Source organism: Ovis aries, chromosome 18, assembly GCF_016772045.2.
Source record: "Ovis aries strain OAR_USU_Benz2616 breed Rambouillet chromosome 18, ARS-UI_Ramb_v3.0, whole genome shotgun sequence".
NCBI lineage: Eukaryota > Metazoa > Chordata > Mammalia > Artiodactyla > Bovidae > Ovis > Ovis aries.
This window is the reverse complement of record NC_056071.1, coordinates 53,205,595-53,226,674: the sequence shown is the minus strand read 5'-3', so window position 1 is coordinate 53,226,674 and position 21,080 is coordinate 53,205,595. Positions and strand designations below refer to the sequence as shown.

Below are 21,080 nucleotides of genomic sequence, written 5' to 3'. Positions count from 1 at the left end.
CCAAGGTAGTGGTTCTCACCCTCGCTTGTGTATATGAACCACTTCTGGGGCTCTCTAGAAAATTAGATCCTTAGATCCCACCCCAGGTCTTTTTTTAAAAATATATTTTTTATTATTTTATTTGGTTGTGGCATGTGAACTCTCAGTTGCAGCATGTGGGACCTAGTTCCATGAACAGGGAGATCAAACCTGGGCCCTCTGCATTAGGAACGTTAGTAAACTCTCTTTCTCCAAACATGGAGAATGAGGATCACCTACAACTAGGGGTCCTATCTAGAAGTATCCAATAACTCAAAACTATAACTGTAGATAGGATTTGGATTTACCCAAAAAAAGGAAGAGGGAAATGGTTCAATTCTTTTGCCAGTCCTATCCTTTTTGTTCCTCACTGCTGCATAAGAAAGTGGATATTTCACTCACAACCAAGAAGGACACTGCCTTTCCCGTTTCCCCTGGAGAAGGAAGTTAACAACCACACCCTGGGCTTTGGGGGAGAGAGCTGTACCCATCAGCGTCAGCAATTCCTGAAACAGCTTGAATGAACCCCAACCTGGTGCCACACCCACACAGGGCATTTCTGGGCAGAGAATAGCCCCTGGGAGGTATAAACATGCTCAGCTGCACGGCAAGGATAAATAGCAACCCAACCTTAGGGCATGGGAGGCCAGCAACAGCCCAACAAGAAAGGTCCTTCACCTGTTCTATAAGGATAGAAGGAGATGAAATTTGGAAATGATTTGCAGGTGATTAACTATGGACCCAGTGCAGACAGCTGTACGGACCATCATGGTAGTTACTCGCCCTACACATAACTGTTTAATGAAAATCTAAAATATGGTTCTAGCTACATTTCAAATGCTCAACAGCAATAGGTATTAGGCAATGAAGATTATAGAACATTTCTATCATAGCATAAAGTTCTACTGGACACTGCTGGTCTAGAGAACCTTTGGTTCCCCAACTCATGGAGAAAAGACAGTATAAAGGGGGCGCATTTATTGTCACTGTTCCAAATGTACAAAAAAAATTAGAAAATAACCCCCCAACTCAATTCCCCCCACCCCCACAACATTCCCCTCAACACAAATAATTTTTCCCAAAACCACAAACATAAACTGGTTCTGGTATTTTCATAAACAGTGCAGCTAAGAAACAGTTTAGAGAAAATTTAACAGGACTCAGATTATAACCATTCTGTCCTCTCAGCCCTGAGAGGCAGTAATTCCATACGGGTCCCAGTCCTCCCCATTGGTTTTCCCATCTCTGGTGGAAAAGTCCTTTGACAAAGTGGTATGATGTTTGGCTGCTGCTTTAGAGATCCTCCTGTGCCTTCTTCTTCTTCTTGGGTTTTTCTTCTTGAATTACAGGGGGGTTTGTAGCCTCTCGCTTTAGATAGCTAATAAAATCACTTAATTCACGGCCACCCTGAAAACAGAAAGATAACTCTGAAAATTTAACCTTTTAAAAAACTGTGGGTTTTCTCCCCTCTCAATAGGAAGCCTTTTGTATTTTAAAAAGCACATGAGCAACCATATTGACCATTAGAGTTGAGTTTCCACTTATATAAATTCAGTTAAAGAACTGGATCTGTATGCGTGTGTCTGTATTTGTGGGGAGATGAGACAATGCACTTACTTCATATTTCTTTGGATTCTGCTTCTTGTTGGCTGGAGAGAAGTAGATGGTAGGAAAACTGGGAAAAGAAGAAAGAGTTGAAGAAATTTCAGAGTAACTCTAATATACACTTCCCTAATAACTGTTTCTAGGAATAACTTTTCTTCATGATTTCTAATCTGACCAGATACTTTGTCCTTCAGTGACAAGGTTACATCCTATTAGAACACAGGAATATGAAAGCTCACAAGGTCTGGGGCAGTCATGAGGGCCCATGCTGCAGAAACCTGAAGCCAGGAAGGCACTGGTGGTTCTGTGTTCAATTGGGATATGAGGACTCTCCAAACCATGCCCAATATAAAAATGATTTACAAGCTCATTTTTTCCTATCAATTGCCTAGACACTTTTACTAGCTTTTAATCTACTTACCCTCTGACTTCATATGGAGAAGGCACATCGTTGGCTGTAGCATCCATCTTGGCTATGACAATATTTGGATCTTTTCTGAGCTGTTAATAAAAAGGTTAGGTCTTTAAGTTTCAAGTTTTCAGTGAAGAGGGACACAGTCAATTTAGGACTTAAAACCATTAACAGCTGGATAGGTTTTTTTGCTGAGCCGGAAAAAGTAGTGATACTTTCAGAAGTATCAAACTTCCCATAAACTTCCCTTTTCTCTCTTGGTTCCTACATATTAAGACTATATACAGACACCTGCAAAATTACCTGGCCTAAGGAAGACATCAGCTAAGACAAGTGATTTAAGATGGAGGAATATAATGAATTCATATAAGCCATTACCAAATTCAGAGGCCAAGGTACTTTTAATCATAATCTAGATGGAGTCTGAGGAGTGGAAAGTTAAAGCAGGTATCTAAGGCACTGAGTAAGCTCAGAGTACAGTCAGGAGACAGTGCACAGGAGACAGCTGAAAGAAAATCCACCAGTGCCTAAGTTCTGAACTAATTAGGGTAACTATTAATCAATAGCCGATGCTAACTTCCAACTCAAATTCAATTTATAATATACTTCACACTTACCTTCTCTCCCAGTTCTTTATACTTAGGCTCCAGATTCTTACAGTGACCACACCAAGGAGCATAAAACTCAATCAGCACATCTTTATCTTCATTATTCACTATTTCATCAAAATTCTCTGCTACCACTACCTGGAAAACACAGAAGATTCTCTAGTTGGTAAGGCCAGTTGAATACACTCATGAGCTGTATTTGTTCCTGGACTCAATCCCTCTCAAACTGGTTGTGTTGCCACTGAAAATACATTACTGAAATCCAACTTGCACTTTCAGGCTTTATTAAGATATTACCATTCCCCAGAAAGCAACTCACTCCCGTGTCTGTCACCTGTCAGACTGAGTTCAAAAAGTCACAGGAAACAAGTGCTACCCAACTCTTCCTTAAAATAATCTTACAGCAACAATCTTACAACTACTCTTAGGGGTTAGCTTGTTCTGTCCCAAAGAGTCACTGAGCCCTAATACAAATATCATAAAATTCCCCTATTAAGCATTATGAGCTCTGCCAATGCTTAATTTATGATGAGAGAGGTAAGGACAAACAAAAACAGAAACTCAATAGCCAACCTTGTCTTCACTGAGACCCAGCATTTTGGGAATAAAGAAATGAGGAGAGGCAGCTGTGTAGGGGTTCGAGGTCCCTGTGAGCACCTCACCTTTACAGGCCCATCATTGCTCTCTGGGATAGGCTCAGACTTCAGGTATCTCTTCAGGTTGCCATCGAAGTAATCCTCCAGGAACCTCTCAAGAGCCTTGCCATCACGCCTGATATTAGAAAGACAAAGATGAGCTTGTTAACATACTCCCACCAATGAGAGAACTAAAGGTAATTTTTAGAGAAGTTTCCACTTTAGCTTAACTGTTTCTGTTTTAGCTTAAGTTTCAACCCTAGGAAGTAACTGGAAGTTAAAAAAAAAAAAAAAAAGCGGGGGGGGGGGGTCCTCATTTCTCAATATGCAGAACTACAGACTGAATGAGAAACCACCACCTTCTTGTACTTCTAGTGTTCTTTGTGGATTAGAAAGGTCAGAGAAAGAAGAACACATTGGTCCTTCTGGAAATTCAATTCTGCAAAAGAACCAGGTCTTACTTTGTTGCTCTGGAGAACAGTGCCTATTTATGGTATCTTGTTCTACTGGCTTCACTCACAGGAAAATTTTCTCTTGTTTTAATCTCCCAAAGTCTCAGAAGGTGATGGTCAAAACTGTCTGGTTTTGTCTTAAGATGTCTCCAATTTCCTGAGTTTACTTTAGGCCAATGTGGTATTCCAAGAACAAAGACATTCTGTAGGGATGGGAGGGGACTAGTTTGGTCTGAAATTACATCAGTCTCAAAGAGGCTATCTAGTGTTCTCTATTTACTATATTTAATGGCAGGGTGGAAATAGTCATGTAAGAATTCCAAGCTGCCATCTTTTTTGCTTTTCAAAATTTATTAAGAATCATGATCCTTAAAATATCTATAACTAATTAATTCAGAAAAATGACAGTCATGGGTCTTAACCTAGCTTCACATTCCAGTGTTCTTCTTTATACATCCTCAGTAGTGTCAAAGGCTTTAACGGCATCTTTGCAGAATCAAATCCCAAACCCACGCTAACTTGTAACTCACGAGAACTCCTCCTGCATGACAAACTTCTCTCCTTTTGCGGTTCTGACAGCAACAACAGGAATCTCTCCAGTAGTGCTTTCCAAGCCAAAATCTGAAAGTTCATGGCTAAAGGTTTTGCGGCTAGCTACAGCAAAATGGAGTTTCTTTCCAGCATCCAGGAATTTCTTTGCCACCATCATCACTCTGTGGGAAACAAGGGAGATTTATGCCAAGAGTACACCAGGATGGTAAATCACTTCTGAAACCAAGAAGCAAGAAAGTAGAAAGCAACATTTAAGAGTCCCTGCAGCCCTCTGGAATCAGTCTGAACTTGTATTCTTGTGCACTGACATAGGATTATGGTGTACTCCAAGGTCCTACTGAACTTCACTGCCAAACCAGTGATATTCAGGCAAACAGTCCATTCCCACTGAATGCTGCCATATTATATAATATAAAATACTGCAGGCATTAATAACTAATCCAGAATGAAAATCTGTAAGGATAAAGTGCACTGAGGGTCTCAATGGGCAACAAGGCACAATGTGTTAAAGGACATTTTAGATGGCATCTGCACCTTTTCTGGGAGGGCAGGAATCAGCTGTATCATAAGGCAAAGGAACACCTGTGGAAGATATGCCCAGTAGTTTTTGGAAATAGTTTATTTGTCCTTGATCACACATGGCAACAGGATAGTTAGAAGAAACTGTTTATGCACTGCGGAAACTTGTCTACAAAGGGGAGAAGTTATTCTTATTACCTGTTTCTCCAGTAGTTGGAACCTTTAGCGTTCTTTTCGTAGTCCACATCATAGTAAGCGATAAGTAAATCCTTGCCCTGTAGTAAATCTTTATTGTCTTCTGTCATGTGAGGGCAGATACCAAAACTGAAATGACAGAATCCATTATCAAATTTGGCAGGTTTTTATCTATATTATGAAGTTAACATTAAATAACTGATAGTATGCTTAATAACTAGGATGAAAAAAACTAAAACGAAGCCAAGAAATGCCAAAAAAAGTATAAAGATGTACTCACATGTTTTCCTGAATAAATCTTTTAATCTTCCCACTGGTCATTTTCTGTTCTGTATATGACACAGTCCTGTCTTCAAACTTGTTCGTCAGATGGGAAGGACGAAACAAGGTGATACCCCTTAAAAAAAAAAATTTAGTAGGTTGACAGCAGAAGAACTATCTCCCATCTTTTATTATTTAAAGCTCAAACTATCTACAACATGATCCTCTCATCAACGCTAAGGAGCTTACCACTTTAATCTCAAGTGCAATGACTGGTTTTAATAAACCTAGGTTGGAAAGTTAGGAGACCTTAATTCTAATTCTTGTTCTACCAACTAACTTCAAAGATCTTCGGCCAGCTATCAGTTCAATTCTTCAGTGCTTCAGCTTTTACATCAGTACGAAAGGGGGTTAGAGTAGACAATTTCCACACCTTTAAAAACATCAGAAAAAAGTACCCAACATACCCTAAAGCCCCAATATGTACAAATAAGAGAAAGTAGAACTTGCTCTTATTGGAAGCTATCTTGCCCTGACACTCTCCTTGAAAATTCAACTTTCCCATACACTGACACTCTCCTTGAAAATTCAACTTTCCCATACAGTAAGAAAATTACTTCAATAGAGAAAATATAGTTAAGATCCCTTCCAGTTATAGAAATTCTATATGATTATAGATAATGTTTAGGTTCAGTTCATTAGAAATTTTTTGATTCTAGATTTTTCTATCCCAGTAAACCCAGTTTACGTAATTTTCCCTTGCTGGTAATACTTTGCCTCTCTCCCTAAGCCAAGTTTTCCTCATTCCACTGAACATTTGAAGGAAATTCCTTTTTACTTTATAGCCTTTTATTTAGCTAACACCGAACCCCAATTTGGTTCTGAGTCACCGATTTGTATCTAATACAAACATTCCCAGAAAATATCACTGTTCTAACCATTAGTGTCTTGCCTCTTGCTTTTACTTCTCCTTCATTCATTCCTCCTCTCCATACTATACACACCCATATACAGCTATATCACTTGTTTGGGGCTAGGTGTCAGCATCTTCAAGTCCTTATAGCCCCCTCTCAACTCTTCCAACATTAACTATGAACTTTATGTCAATTTTAAAACACAGGTATTTTCATAGCATACAGGGAAACTACATAGCGAAAAAGGACCTAATACAAACATGCTGGGCAACCAAGAATCTAAATCTAAGACTTTTACTTTTTAAAGCAGCATTGGCCTCTTGATGAAAGTGAAAGAGGAGATTGAAAAAGTTGGCTTAAAGCTCAACATTCAGAAAACTAAGATCACGGCATCTGGTCCCATCACTTCATGGGAAATAGATGGGGAAACAGTGTCAGACTTTATTTTTTTGGAGCCCAAAATCACTGCAGATGGTGGTTGCAGCCATGAAATCAAAAGACGCTTACTCCTTGGAAGGAGAGTTATGACCAACCCAGACAGCATATTCAAAAGCAGAGACATTACTTTGCCAACAAAGGTCTGTCTAGTCAAGGCTATGGTTTTTCCAGTGGTCATGTACGGATGTGAGAGTTGGACTGTGAAGAAAGCTGAGTGCCAAAGAATTGATGCTTTTGAACTGTGGTGTTGGAGAAGACTCTTGAGAGTCCCTTGGACTGCAAGGAGATTCAACCAGTCCATTCTAAAGGAGATCAGTCCTGGGTGTTCTTTGGAAGGACTGATGCTGAATCTGAAGCCCCAATCCTTTGGCCACCTCATGCAAAGAGTTGACTCACTGGAAAAGACTCTGATGCTGGGAGGGATTGGGGGCAAGAGGAAAAGGGGACGATAGAGGATGAGATGGCTGGATGGCATCACCGACTCAATGGACATGAGTTGGGGTGAATTCCGGGAGTTGGTGATGGACAGGGAGGCCTGGTGTGCTGCAATTCATGGGGTCACAAAGAGTCGGACATAACTGAGCGACTGAACTGACAGACTGACCAAGTTTCAGAGCAGCTGCTGTCAAAAAATTGAAATCAGTTCCAGATGTGATCTTTAATGATGATATGGCATTGGGGTACACATGAAGGCCTTAGGACACCCTTCTTACAAAGTCTCCTAAATAAGACTTCTGATCAGAGGCTGATCGCCGCCTTTAATGGCAAGTGTGAGAGGCAGACACAGTGAACAAATCTAAGGTTAACAGGCTGATATGTGGTGTGCTTAATGAGCATAGAGCCTCATGGCAAAGCCCAACAACTGTGCAGCCAGATCGTCCAGCAGCACAGGTTCTAGCCTAGTTCTGCCACGTATAGCGACTAAAGCTTAACCTCCTTGTGCCACCCTGAGACTCTCCTGACTGCTCTGCCATCCCTCCCCTTTCAAACCTCCACTATATGAGTGCCACTGACTTTTCCTCTGAAACACAAAATTCATCACATGACTCTCTAGCTCAAAGTCTTTCAATGGCTCTCAAATGTCTAAATGATAAAATCTACATTTTTCTGTATGGCACTTAGGTCTTCTCTAGTTTGGTCTCTGCTGACCTCTCCAACCTTACCTTTCACGATGACCTCATCTATGAACAATACTTCAGCAGTAATACAGGTTCCAACACACCTAGGTTATTTCACATCTCGAGGCCTTCCCTCCTGCTGTTCTACATGGAATAATCTTTATCTCCCACCATAACCTGCCCAGAAAAATTTATCTTTCAAGATACACCTCAAGAGTCACTTTCTCTATGAATTTTTTTTTCCCCTGATACTACTCCTGATCCCTCCTATGTACTTCTGGTACTCTGCCTAATTTCTATCAGAATACCTGTAATGCTCACTGACACTTGTATTTTTTAATATATTTACTATCTCCTGCTACTAGATGCCCCTCAAGGGCAGCAACAGTTTCCAGAACTTAGCTTACTGCCTAATACGTGCTCAGTAAAGCTTTTGGAAAAATTAGGCTTAAAAACCACCAGTTCAGTCTAGTCCAGTGGTTAGGATTCCACCTTCCAATGCAGGGGGCTGGGTTTGATCCCTGATTGGGAAACTAAGATCCCATATGCCACGAGGCATGGCCAAAAGATTTTTTAAAATCTTAAAAAAAAAAAAAGAAAGAAAAGAAAAACAACACCAGTTCACACAATAGTACTCGGTCAAGGTGCATATCTACAAGGGCATTCAACTCAGTTACTTACTCTCCATCATCATCGTATTTGTTCACCAGAGATTCAATATTGGTATGTGCAAACCGGTAGTTATCCCTCAAGTTGCTGGCTGCTTTTAGAAACTCAGAGTGAGCTTCACTGAATAAATCCTTGAAAAAACCTATACAGAAAATGTCAAACACAAGAAAGAAACAGTAAGTGCTGAGACATATTCAAAACTTTAAAACTCCTCTATTCGTCAAAGCCTTTATTATGGATAAGCAAAGCAAGATAGGGAGGATCAGTTCTGCTTCGCCATGACTACTGAGGATATTCAACAAAATATTTAGGATAACAATCCTTTCTCTACCCTTAAAAAAAAATGTTCTTGAGGAAGCTGAGGGAGATAATTTGTCAGGGTTCAAGTCTTAATTCTAGTTTTGCACAGTTGAAAAATTTGAGCATATTGCTTAACTCCTTAGAGCTTCAGGGACTATTTTAGGTGTCAGAGGAGTTAATAAGGCAGCATGTCAAAATAAAATGTAAATTAATTCACCATATTTTTTCTATGTCTTGTATCTTCAGAACTTCAAATCTAGTAAAGTGTTTATTAAATGTCTACTTATGGTTAACTCCTTGTAAAAAATACAGACTCAGGGCTTCCCAGGTGGCAAAGAGGTAAAGAATCCACGTACAATGCAGGGGACACGGGTTCGATCCTTAGGCCAGGAAGATCCCACATGCCGCAGAGCAGCTAGTCCTGCACACCACAATTACTGAGCCTGAACTTTGGAGCCTGAGAACTGTAATTACTAAAGCTCGAGTGCCCTAGACCCCATGCTCTGCAGTAAGAGAAGATACTGCAATGAGAAGTCCTTGCACCGTAACCAGAGAGTAGCCCCTGCAACTAGAGAAAAGTCTGCATAGCAACAAAGACGGAGAACAGCCTATATAAATAAAACACACATACATACACAGAATGAGTAAAATCCGGATAAGAAGTGACTTTTAGTCAAACTTAAATGATAGACCATCCTCTACTGCCAGAAAGTCAGTTTTATTACAATAACAAGGAGATTAAGAGAAGCACAAGGCTGTATGTTTAAATTTAAGTCAAATGTATTATACAACACATTTAAAGCAAAACAAAGAACACTCAAGATGTAGAATGTGTTTAACTGGTGAAGTTATTTTAAAAATAATGAGATATGCTAACATCTGAAAAAGCAAAGATTGCTGTAAAAATACACACAAAGCCAGCAATTCAATCTTAAATTGTAAATTCTTCTACAACTGTGAAAGTAGCAGCTACAGAGGTTTATCACTTACTTATACCCTCCCCCTTTAAAATCCCATTTTCAGTCTTATTATCTGAGTTAAATCTCAGGTGTTTAAGAAGTAACAGGAAAAACTAAAGCTATTCCTATTTTAGTTGACATTAAATCTTTACATCTGTAAGAATACCAAGCCACTCAAATAAAAACCACTTTTCCCCCATATTACATTAATAGTAACACTGACCTAGTTTTGCGAGTTGTCTTTTAACTGCCCAGAAGGCTTCCTAAACAATTTTAACCTGATTGTTTACTCAGAGGACTTTTGAAACCATATTGACGATCTGGTGGCACAATCAAACTTGCTACTTACCCACCACAGAAGCATCTTTATCATTAATGAACTTTTCAAATTCTTCCTCAGACTTGAGAGGAACTGAAGCTGGTCCAGCCTGTTTCTTCAGGTGGCTGACAATTCCATCTTAAAAGACAAAAGATTATAGCAACACAAATTTATAATTTTTGAAAAGTAACCAACCATTCACCTGATTTAAAGCTGGAAAAGTTAAACATATACAATGACATTTTCTTCCTGTCCCTAGTTACCCAGTTTCCTCCTCATAGGATAACACGTCAGTTTTTTATATATCCCTCCAGACATACTTTCTTTGCTCCTCTAAAGGTAGCATACACATACGCTGCTCTGTATTTTGTTTTTGCCATTTAATAAAATTTAGAGATAATTACGTCAGTAAACATACAGAGTTATCTCAATCTTTATTGCCACATAGTATTCCACTGTATGGATGTAACATAATTTAACCAGCCACAATTGATGAACGTTTGTTTCCAATTTCTTGCTGCTATGATACTGCCATAAACAACCTTGTACTAATGTCCTTTTACACATGATTGAGTCTATCTGTAGGGTAACTTCCTAAAAGTGGACTCACTGGGTCAAAAAGAGGACATGCGTTTATCACTGTTAACTGGCTCCCAAAGAGACGGTCCTTATTTATAGCCCTACCAGTTATACAGGGAAGTGTTTACAGCCACATAAATGATGCCCTTGAGCACGCTGCTCTCTGCCTCAGTCTTTCAGATAACCACCTGGCTTCCTTCCTCACTTCCTCCTTTAGGTCTTCACTCAAAATGTCATCTTCTGGTGGCAGAGTAGGTGAGAATCCACCTGCCAATGCAGGGGACACGGGCTTGATTCCTTGTCCGGGAAGATCCCACATGCTGAGGAGCAAGTCAGCCCACGCACCACAACTACTGAAGCCTGCATGCTTGAGGGCCAAGAGCCCAGCTACTGAGTCCCTGTGTGTAGGGCCCCGCGCTCACGCGCCGAGAGGCCCGTGCGCCACAGCTAGAGAGGCACCCCAGCGCTGGGCAGAAAAAGCCTGTGCGCAGCAACCAGAAGGTAAAGGAATGCGTTCTAAAAATAGGTACATTGAATCAGGTAACAAATCCTTGGCCTCATATAAATTATCATAAAGAACTTTACCTCAGGGGTATGATGAACAGTGTTACTTTTTTCCCTGAGTATTTAAAATTCTCTGAGAGGTATAACAGGAGTGCTGAGCAACCAGTTTATTACTGATCTCCTGGAGCTTACAATATAAGTAAATCTCCAACTAAATCCCCAAATAAGTAAGCAATCTAAAGTATCAGATAGTGGGACTTTCCTGGTAGTGCAGTGGGTAAGACTCCGGCTCTCAATGCAGGGAGTTCGATCCCTGGTTGGGGAACCAGATCCTGCATGCATCCTGCAACTCAGAAGTCCACGAGTTGCAACTAAGATCCAGCACAGCTAACAAATTAATTAAACAAAGAATATTAAAATATATATTATCAGATAGTAACCAGTGCTATGCAGAGAATGAAGAGGCTGTTAAGTGTATGACTGGCTACCTTAGGTTTGGTAGTCTGTTAGAAAGAGAATTTGATTGGGGCATGGCATACTACCCAGTTTGTGAAATCTTAGTTCCCCGACCAGGGATTAAACCCAGGTCCCAGCAGTGAAAGCACCAGTGTACCACCAGGCAATTCCCTGGGAAGTGAAATTTAAGCCAGGATCTGAATGACAAAAAGCAGCCATGCAAACATGGGGGAAGGTCATCTCAGACTGTGAAGACAATCAGGACAAAGGTCCTAAAGTGAAACAGTCTTGAGGTGACACTCGAGTTAGGCAGGGGCCATGTTATATAGAGCTTTGTGTACAAGTAACAATCATACACGCTGAAAAAATTCCACGTCACCTAAAATGCCCAAACTGAGTGAACCTTCCTCTTAGCTGTTAAAATATGCCCAGTTAATTGTGAGACTCAAGATAAAACTGTCCAAAATATATTTTCTCATCCATTATGGGCCCTACCAACCAGGGCCAGACCACTTACCTCCCAAACCTCTCCTGTCATCCTTGCTAATTATATTCCAGCCACAAGGTCCTTCTGTCCCTTGAACACATCAAGCTCAGTGATGTCTTAGGGTCTTTTTGCACCTGTTTTCCCTCTGCCTGGAAAGCTCTGGTCCACATATTCTCATGGCTAGCTCCTTCTGAGCATTCAGCTCAAAGGTTACCTCCATAACCACCATTATAATTATGTAGTACTCCTACCCCCAATCACTATCACATCATACAGTTTTATTTTTCTCCTCTTTAATGCTCTTATAACTAACTGAATTTATCTTATCCATATAGATTATTGATGTGTATAATAATATAGCATACACACTGACTACTAAAGGAATCTCATACAAGTGGAATGACATAGTATTTGTCTCTTAGTGACTGGCTTATCTCACTTAGCATGTTTTCAAGGTTCACCATTTCACAGCACATCAGAACTAACTTTTTAAGACTGAGTAATATTCCACTGTATTAAATACAATTTATATATAATTCTTCTAGACTCTGCTTTTAATTCTTTTAAGTATATACTCAGAAGTGCAACTGGTGGATCATACAGTAATTATATTTGTATCTTTTTCGGAACTGCTGTGCTGTTTTCCATAGTGGCTGCATGCACTATTTTATGTCAAATTCACATCAACATTGCACAAGAGTTCCAATTTCGCCACCCTTGCCAACACCTGTTCTTTTCTTTTTTAGTAGTAGTTATCCTGATGGATGTGATGTGGTTATCTATGTATGATATTTTTAAACCTGTGTGCTGCCTTCATTGCCCAGAATATAAGCATCATAAGAGTGAGAACCATGGCTGCTTTATTCATCAATAAATTCTGGGCACCATACTATAGTATCTGGCACAGAGTCAGTACTCAATAAATACCTGTCAAATAAAAAAATGCCTGGTAAACCTTATAAATCAACCGTAAGTATTTTCTATATTACTTACATAATCTGTTCAGTTAGCAAAGTCTTTTGTCAAGTGTCCAAAATTGACCTCTTAGATGAGGAATTTTTAAGTATGTTGTATAGAAAATGTCATGTTTCCACTACAAAGAACAGAGGACCCAAAGAGTTCCAATTTCCAAAATGTAATTCAGGTTCCTTACCGGCAGTCCTAGGCCCATCATAGGCACCTGATTCTTCACCATCTCTAAATATCTTCAGGGTTGGATACCCACTCACTCCATACTTATTACAGGTGTTCGTGTTGGCAGTACAATCCACCTAAAGATGAAAATACATGAACCATTTGTTATCCAAAAATCTGCTGCAGGCTTTTCCCACATTCCCAAAACATGAAGAGTGGTCAAATCAAAATATCAAGCAATTCTTGACACGCATCCCACAGACACTAGCTTTTAAAGGCAGACTGGTGTTGGTCTAGCTACATCAGAACCACCTAACAGGAACTCTAAAATTTAGATTCCAGGGCCTCATATAAAATGCACAAATGACTATTTAAATTCTACCCTGGGAGTCTCTATTGTCTAAAGTAATTATTCCACCCTTTCCCCATCCCTCAGAATATGCGAGGGATAAATCACTTAAATTAGTAATAGTGGATTACTTTGATAATGATTATCATCAATGGGATGTATGGATTGATATATCACCATCAGGTGGGGTATAATTTGATTTAGCAAGTCACAAATGGTTATTAGCAAAGGTACGGATATTTAAACAAGCTCCCTGAGCTAGTCTGAATCTGGGCTAAACTATAACATGACAGATAGATCTAGTGAGACCTACCAGGAAGACAAAAAACAATTTTCCATCTATTTAACCACTTCTTCTGAGCAAGGTAATGCAGCCAGCACTTTGCATGTATTACCTCATTTAATCTACACAAGATTCTGAGGAATGATCCCAATGCCTTAACATAACTATTCTGAAGTTCAGAATAGTAATGTATCTATAGTAACACAGGTGACAGCCACATGAGGCAGGAATAAAATCATGACAGAAACTTTTTCTTTTTAAAATTAATTTATTTATTGAAAGATAATCGCTTTACAGAATTTTGCTGTTTTCTGTCAAACCTCAACATGAATCAGCCATAGGTATACATGTATCCCCTCCTTTTTGAAACTCCCTCCCATCTCCCTCTCCATCCCACCCCTCTAGGTTGATACAGAGCCCCTGTTTGAGTTTCCTGAGCCATACAGCAAATTCCTGTTGGCTATCCATTTTACATATGGTAATGTACAAAAATATGGAACACTTCATGAATCTGGGCATCATCCTTGCACAGGGGCCATGCTCATCTTCTCTGTATCATTCCAATTTTAGTATATGCACTGCCGAAGCGAGCACCAAACTCTTTTCTATGGCAAGTTGCCACAGAACATCAGGATTAAAAGTAGCTTTCAGGAATTTCTCGGGTCGTCCAGCGGCTAAGAGTCCATGCTCCCAATGCTGGGGGCCTGGGTTCAATCCCTCATCAGGGAACTAGATCCAACATGCTGCAACTAAAACCCAGTGCAGCCAAAGTAATAAATTAAAAAAAAAAATCAGTTTTCAAAAACAGCCCTATATAGGTAGGTATGAATTATTTACTTGAGGCTGGTAAGATATGAACTTTTAGACTGGAGCAACTAGGAGTTTGCGACACAACAATGACAAATTCTGGAAGCATTACTTTGACTGTAAAAGCAAATACTAAGTTTACAGTTGACCAGTTACTCACTTAACATCCTCTTGTCATCTTCCTATTCCCATCACTGTGACTAGCATATAGTAATTTAGGGAACTCATTTACTCTGATAATTTTCCTCTAACCATGTCTACTGTAATTTTACTTTCCATATTTGCCCCTTCTTATTTACCATATATCTTACTTTTTTCTTACGCCAGTATTTCCCTTAGTTTCACCACTTTTAATCTTTCAAATCTTTTAATCTTTCAAACTGTTGAAACTGATCAACAGTCAGTTGTGTATCTGCCCAGAACCTTGTTTTCTCTCTTCTTAGCAATTATGAACAAAGAAAATCAATGTTAATTGTTAACCAATTACTATTTAAAATACTTTGTTTCCTTTAATGAAGAATTTGCCTATACTCACCTTTGCTAATGGGACTATTCCTTTTAATCTGGTAGCTGCAGCTTCATACTCTGGGGCAAGCTTTTTGCAGTGTCCACACCTATGTAAATATGTTAAAGAAAAAGATTATATATCCTATAAGTTTGTTAATTTTGTTTCTCTAGGAAGGACTTCAAATTATACTACTACTTTTGACTAACAGCTGCTTCCAAAAGAAAACACATCACCTGAACAACCTCCAGCACTGATAAGGTTAATCAGATCTCTGAGAAGTAAAGGTACAATTATCTCAAGCCTGTGATCTACTCTGTAGGACTGACTCAGTCAAAAACAGCATCTATCTTCTCAATTAAAAGTGCAGTGGGGGTGGGAGGATAAACTGGGCATCTGGAATTAACATATACACAATACTGTATGGTAAATAAGGGCTTACCGTATGGCACAGGGAACTATATTCAACATCTTGTAATAACCTATAATGGGAAAGAATCTAAAAGCTGTACCTAAGAAGCAAGCCTGCTTTTTACGGCTACACAGTTCCCCTGATTATAGCAGCTCATGAGGATAAAGTGAAAGTGAAAGTGAAGTCACTCAGTCATGTCCGACTCTTTGCGACCCGTGGACTGTAGCCCACCAAGCTCCTCCGTCCAGGGGATTCTCCAGGCAAGAATACTGGAGTGGGTTGCCATTTCCTTCTCCAGGGGATCTTCCCAACCCAGGGATCGAACCCAGGTCTCCCACATTGCAGGCAGACACTTTAACCTTTGTACCACCAGCGAAGCCCTACACAGTTCACCTGACTATAACAACTCATGAGGATAAAGCATTCTGTCAATTAGGGTATTTTCCCAGAGGGCCATCATAACACCTGCTCCTCTGCCCAGAAGCCCTACCAGTCCCTTAGGCACACTGTACTTGCAACATGGGGAACAGTATAACAGTACACAGCTAGCATCACTATATATCATCTCTTCAAAACCAACAGGTTGCAGATGGATCCCTCAGAGAAGGTGCATAGTTCTTCCACCTCTCCACAGACAGCAAAAATAGAATTAGAAAACATACGGAAGGAAACAAGGAAGAAATTTGAGCTGACATATTTCATAGCCAAAAGTCACACATTTTATTTAGTAATGGATGAATAAGTAACTCTTTGCCCCCCAAAACGTTTAAACCAAAATAAAGAATTTATATTCTTCAAAGTCCGTAGAAGTCCTACTCAAAAATAATCATCAGAAAGCTGACACAGAAAAAGAGTAATATTAAAAAAAACCATAACATTAGATGTTGCTTAGGGTCGCTGACAGAGAAGGCAGTGGCAACCCACTCCAGTACTCTGGCCTAGACAATCCCATGGACGTAGGAGCCTGGTGGGCTGCAGTCCATGGGGTCGCTAAGAGTTGGACACGACTGAGCGATGTCACTTTTACACATTGGAGAAGGAAATGGCAAGCCACTCCAGTGTTCTTGCCTGGAGAATCCCAGGGACAGGGGAGCCTGGTTGCCTGCCGTCTACGGGGACACACACAGAGTTGGACATGACTTAAGTGACTCAGCAGCAGCAGGATCGCTGAATAATTGATGCTTTTGAATTGTGGTGTTGGAGAAGGCTCTTGGAGAATCCCTTTGACTGCAAGATCAAACCAGTCAATCCTAAAGGACATCAACCCTGAATATTCATTGGAATAACTGATGCTGAAGCTGAAGCTCCAATACTTTGACTACCTGATGAGAAGAACTGACTCACTGGAAAAGACCCTGATGCTGGGAAAGATTGAAGGCAGGAAAAGGGACGACAGAGGATGAGATGGTTGGATGGCATCACCAAATCAATGGACATGAGTCTGAGGAAGCTCCGGGAGTTGGTGAAGGACAGGGAAGCCTGGCATACTGCAGTCCATGGGGTTGCAAAGAGTCAGACATGACCGAGTGACTGAACAGAACTAGGGTCACAGACATATTTACTAAAAGTACAGAAGAACCAAATGATAAAAACCAAATTCAGGACAAGGGAGTGTGTAACATGGGGAAAGGGCACACAGAAGACTTCAACTGTACTCGCTTTATTTTTTAGACTGGGCAGGTAGTGAATTAATGGTATTCCTTATAGTGTATTTCACAGATGCACATTTTACTGCATTAGAACATCAAAAACTGGGATATGGCTTGCAATCACATCATGGTTTCAGTGGTAGCATTTCTTACTTTGTGAGACATAAAATATGGTATTACTCATTATATCCTCTGTATTCCATAATATATTAAAAAATTCATGCACGTGGGTTGTAACAAAAATACACAAATCCCAACTGATTTAATAAAATAACCAAATTAGCTGAGAAATCTAGGCTTCTGGGAACATAATATGGGTGCAAAGGTTAAAAATGAATGTGTATTAAGGAACTGATCTGGGTCTTAGATTTGAGGCTTCATATAGGACAGGATAGGGTATTTTACAGAAGGGAATAGTAGAGCAAAAGTAAAATTACCAGTAAGAATGATTCATTCAAGAGAACTATGAAGGGCTTTTTCTTTTTGATAACAGACAATAAATGTGTTATATGTATTAAGAGATTTCTGTTGAATACATATGTAGTAATTGTCCAAAAAGAATGAGGCAACAGATTTATGAATAGTTTTACTTCAGCTACCTTTAAACATCTGAAGAGAATAGTATAAAATAATTAGGCCAGACGAGTGGGTCTCACGGAGAAGGCAATGGCACCCCACTCTAGTACTCTTGCCTGGAAAATCCCATGGACAGATGAGCCTGGTAGGCTGCAGTCCATGGGGTCGCTAAGAGTTGGACATGACTGAGTGACTTCAATTTCACTTTTTACTTTCATGTACTGGAGAAGGAAATGGCAACCCCCTCCAGTGTTCTTGCCTGGAGAATCCCAGGGACAGGGGAGCCTGGTGGGCTGCCATCTATGGGGTCGCACAGAGTCGGACACGACTGAAGCGACTTAGCAGCAGCAGCGGAGGGAGCAACCAATTAGTGGTCCAGAGAAGTTAACTACTGAGCTAAATCTTACTGAAAAGATCAAGTTGGGATGGGAGAGGGGGAGGCAATTCCAAGGAAAGAAATCAGTATAAGAAAAATATTAACTATTCCACTTTATACTATCCATGTAGTCTTTTTCTATATCTATAAGTATCATTAATTAATACTATTGCCCCAGAGGACAGGGCACAAACCTACAACACACGCAGATGCTGAAGACTTAAAACTTCACACTGACCAGTAATTTTCAGAAATGATCACGTTTAAATAGTTCTACTTATTCCCAAAGAAATTCAGATACTCCCATTCTTCCAAATTACATAGATGATGACTCCATAATGGAAATATTAGGCTACAGAATCAGCTGCAAAGAAATCTGTCACTTTCACTTGTAAAAACGAAAGTGGAAAAAATACCCTAAGACAAATAAGAGAAACAACTTGCTCAAAACAGGTCCATTTTACTCTTAACAAGGATTCTTTAACTGTTCCTATCTCACGTGTAACAAGAGTACAAAGGAATAATAGCAGCTGGAAAACATTTTCAGCTAAAATATTAATAAATAAAAATAGCTGAATGTGAAGAAATAAGGACATCATCAACAGACTTCCTTGATTCCAAACTACTCATTCAGCAAACTGATCCTTCCTGCAGGCATTATGGAGGATGACTCTACCTTCCAGACCAGTTAAAAGGTGACACCACAGCAGAGGTCCACCCAACTTTAGGGACAGTTTAGTGCACAATGGGCTGTGCAGTTCTTAGGGAAGCACATGTAACAATTTAAAGTAGCACGTGCAAGCGTGCTGAGTCTCTTCAGTCATGTCCCACTCTGTGCAACCCCATGGACTATAGTCTACCAGGCTCCTCTGTCCAAAGGATTCTCCAGGCAAGAATACTGGAGTGGGTTGCCATGCCCTCCTCCTGGGAATCTTCCTGACCCAAGGATCGAACCCGAGTCTCTCTTATCTCCTGCACTGCCAGGCCAGCTCTTTACCACTAGCACCCCCAGGGAAGCCCTTAAAGTAACACAGAACACCTCAATTGTAAAAATAAAAATCTCCTTTAAACTAACAGTCTGATAGCCCACAATTCTCCAGCAATTCACTTCATATTGACCCCTGTAGTCACAGAGGCACCTCCCAGTTTTGACACAGCTCCACACAGCCGTTCTAATTACTGGAACACCCCCTCAAAGTCAACAGCATTGTTATTTGATTGAGACCAGTTGTTTCTGAGAGAATGTGAGTTCTACAGATGTATAAAGACCACCTGTGATGTGTAACCAGTACTGCTAGTTAGTGGTGGGAACACCCTAGATGCAAAGTCTATCAGAAGTTGAAAATGTGTTGCTAAGCACACCCTTCTGGTTCAGGTGGTCTTCATTACAGGATTTCTAGTGTACCCTCAAGTCGGCTGAGCCCCTGTAGAGTGAAGACCAGAGTTACTGACAGAAGTAAATGCAAGTTAGCCACTAACTTTCTTTTACTTAGACTTCTGAATACAAATAGTTTTTTTAATTCAGGGTCACTGTGGCAGGAGAAAAATTAAGTACTGTAATTAGCATGGTTATATTGAGCCGTCCCCAGAGTTAAGATAATCATTATTTGCTATGATAAATATCTTGCGGTTTAAAAAAAAAAAAGCCAACATTCAGGTTTCCTGGGCCAGAAATTCTATTTGCTCTCTCCCCACCCCCACCCCCAGTCAGCTGTATCCTAAGGAACTTACACCCTAGTTAAGTCACCCTTAAGTGGAGTATTTCTCCAACACTGCTTACTTTCTCACTGGGGTCCTCTTTGGCATTTTCCCGAAATCCTAATTGAAACTGACCATTTAGACAGCTTCTGGTGGAATTCCTCTGTTCATCTACTCTTTCTAACTGAATTCTGCTGGTGCCGAGAAGCATCAGTTGAACGAAGAAAGTGTGCACCAGGCGATGGACAAAATAACTGCCTGCCTTAAGAAAGCACAAATGACCATTCTGCAGCCACTTGAGTGACCTTGGCTAGAAACCAACGGCTGCCTGGGGCAAGAAGAAAGGAAGTACCCTGGGGGCGCAGGGTCTCTGCATTTGGTGAAACGTTAGGTTCCAATATAAGGCCTCGCAAAGCCTAGTCTGTAGAATGGAAAACAGTAGCACTGACTCACGCAGAAACTCTAAAGACACCATCGAAGCTGGCGGGGGGAGGGGGTGGTTAAACCCTCTGCAAATAGGAAGTGCCGCAGGAGCACCGAGGTAAGGATGTGGCCCTGCGCGAGAGGGGCCTTCGCTTTCTCCTTCTCAGCTCTCGCTTCCAGGATGATCAGCACCGACTTCTCCGCTCTCGGCTAGGCAGCTCGGGTCTCCGTGGGCGGAAAACCTGCCGGCCGCAGCCCGGCTCTCCGGAATGATGGAGGGCGCCGACGCTGCGTAGGCCCAACCGTTCCCGCGCCTTCGCCCCCTGCCCACCCGGCCGCCCCTCTCCCGCCCCGGCTGAGTGGCCTCACCAGGGGGCGAAGAACTCGACGAGCATGAGGCCAGAAGAGCCGGTGTCGGTGATGCGACTCTCGAAGTTGTCGTCCGTGAGTTCCAGCACATCGGAGGCAGCAGCGAGGCGGGCCGCGGCGAGGAGCAGCGCCAGGCCCGGGAACAGCGCTAGGCAGCGGAGGCGCATGGCGACGAGGTAAGGCGTGGGGGGCGGGGGGCGGCCAGGAGGGTCGGGGCTCGGCAGGGACTGCGGAGACAGGCCGGCAACCACGCACCCTCAGCCTGCGATCGCGCGTCTGGCCCAGGCGGACCTGCAGCCGGAGGTCCCAACCCCCCAGCCCGGCTCGGGCCGCAGTGTGGCAGCCGCCGATTGGCTGTGCGGCGCCCGCGTCGGGCGGGCGGGACCAGCTGGTAACCGCCGAGTGGCCGGAGCGCGGGGCGGGGCCGAGGCGGCGAGCGCCGGGGCGACCGGGGCAGCGAAGGGGGGCCTGGGTCGCTGCTTGCTGCTGGGGGTGGGTC

At 41.5% G+C, this 21,080-nt stretch overlaps 1 protein-coding gene and 1 non-coding gene across 2 annotated transcripts; both read right to left on the bottom strand.

The window, feature by feature from the left end:
* Positions 1-1,209: 1,209 nt before the first annotated feature.
* Positions 1,210-20,788, bottom strand: PDIA3 (protein disulfide isomerase family A member 3). Its single transcript, NM_001163045.1, is given in 13 exon segments — positions 1,210-1,425; positions 1,636-1,693; positions 2,045-2,124; positions 2,653-2,781; positions 3,306-3,414; positions 4,261-4,443; positions 5,000-5,125; positions 5,277-5,393; positions 8,409-8,538; positions 10,005-10,112; positions 13,154-13,271; positions 15,109-15,187; positions 20,582-20,788. Coding segments are annotated over 13 exon segments (1,518 nt in total). The 5' UTR covers positions 20,749-20,788; the 3' UTR covers positions 1,210-1,311.
* LOC114109280 (U6 spliceosomal RNA) lies at positions 14,254-14,358 on the bottom strand. The gene has a single exon (XR_003585954.1). It is a non-coding gene; the product is annotated as a U6 spliceosomal RNA (small nuclear RNA).
* Positions 20,789-21,080: the final 292 nt, after the last annotated feature.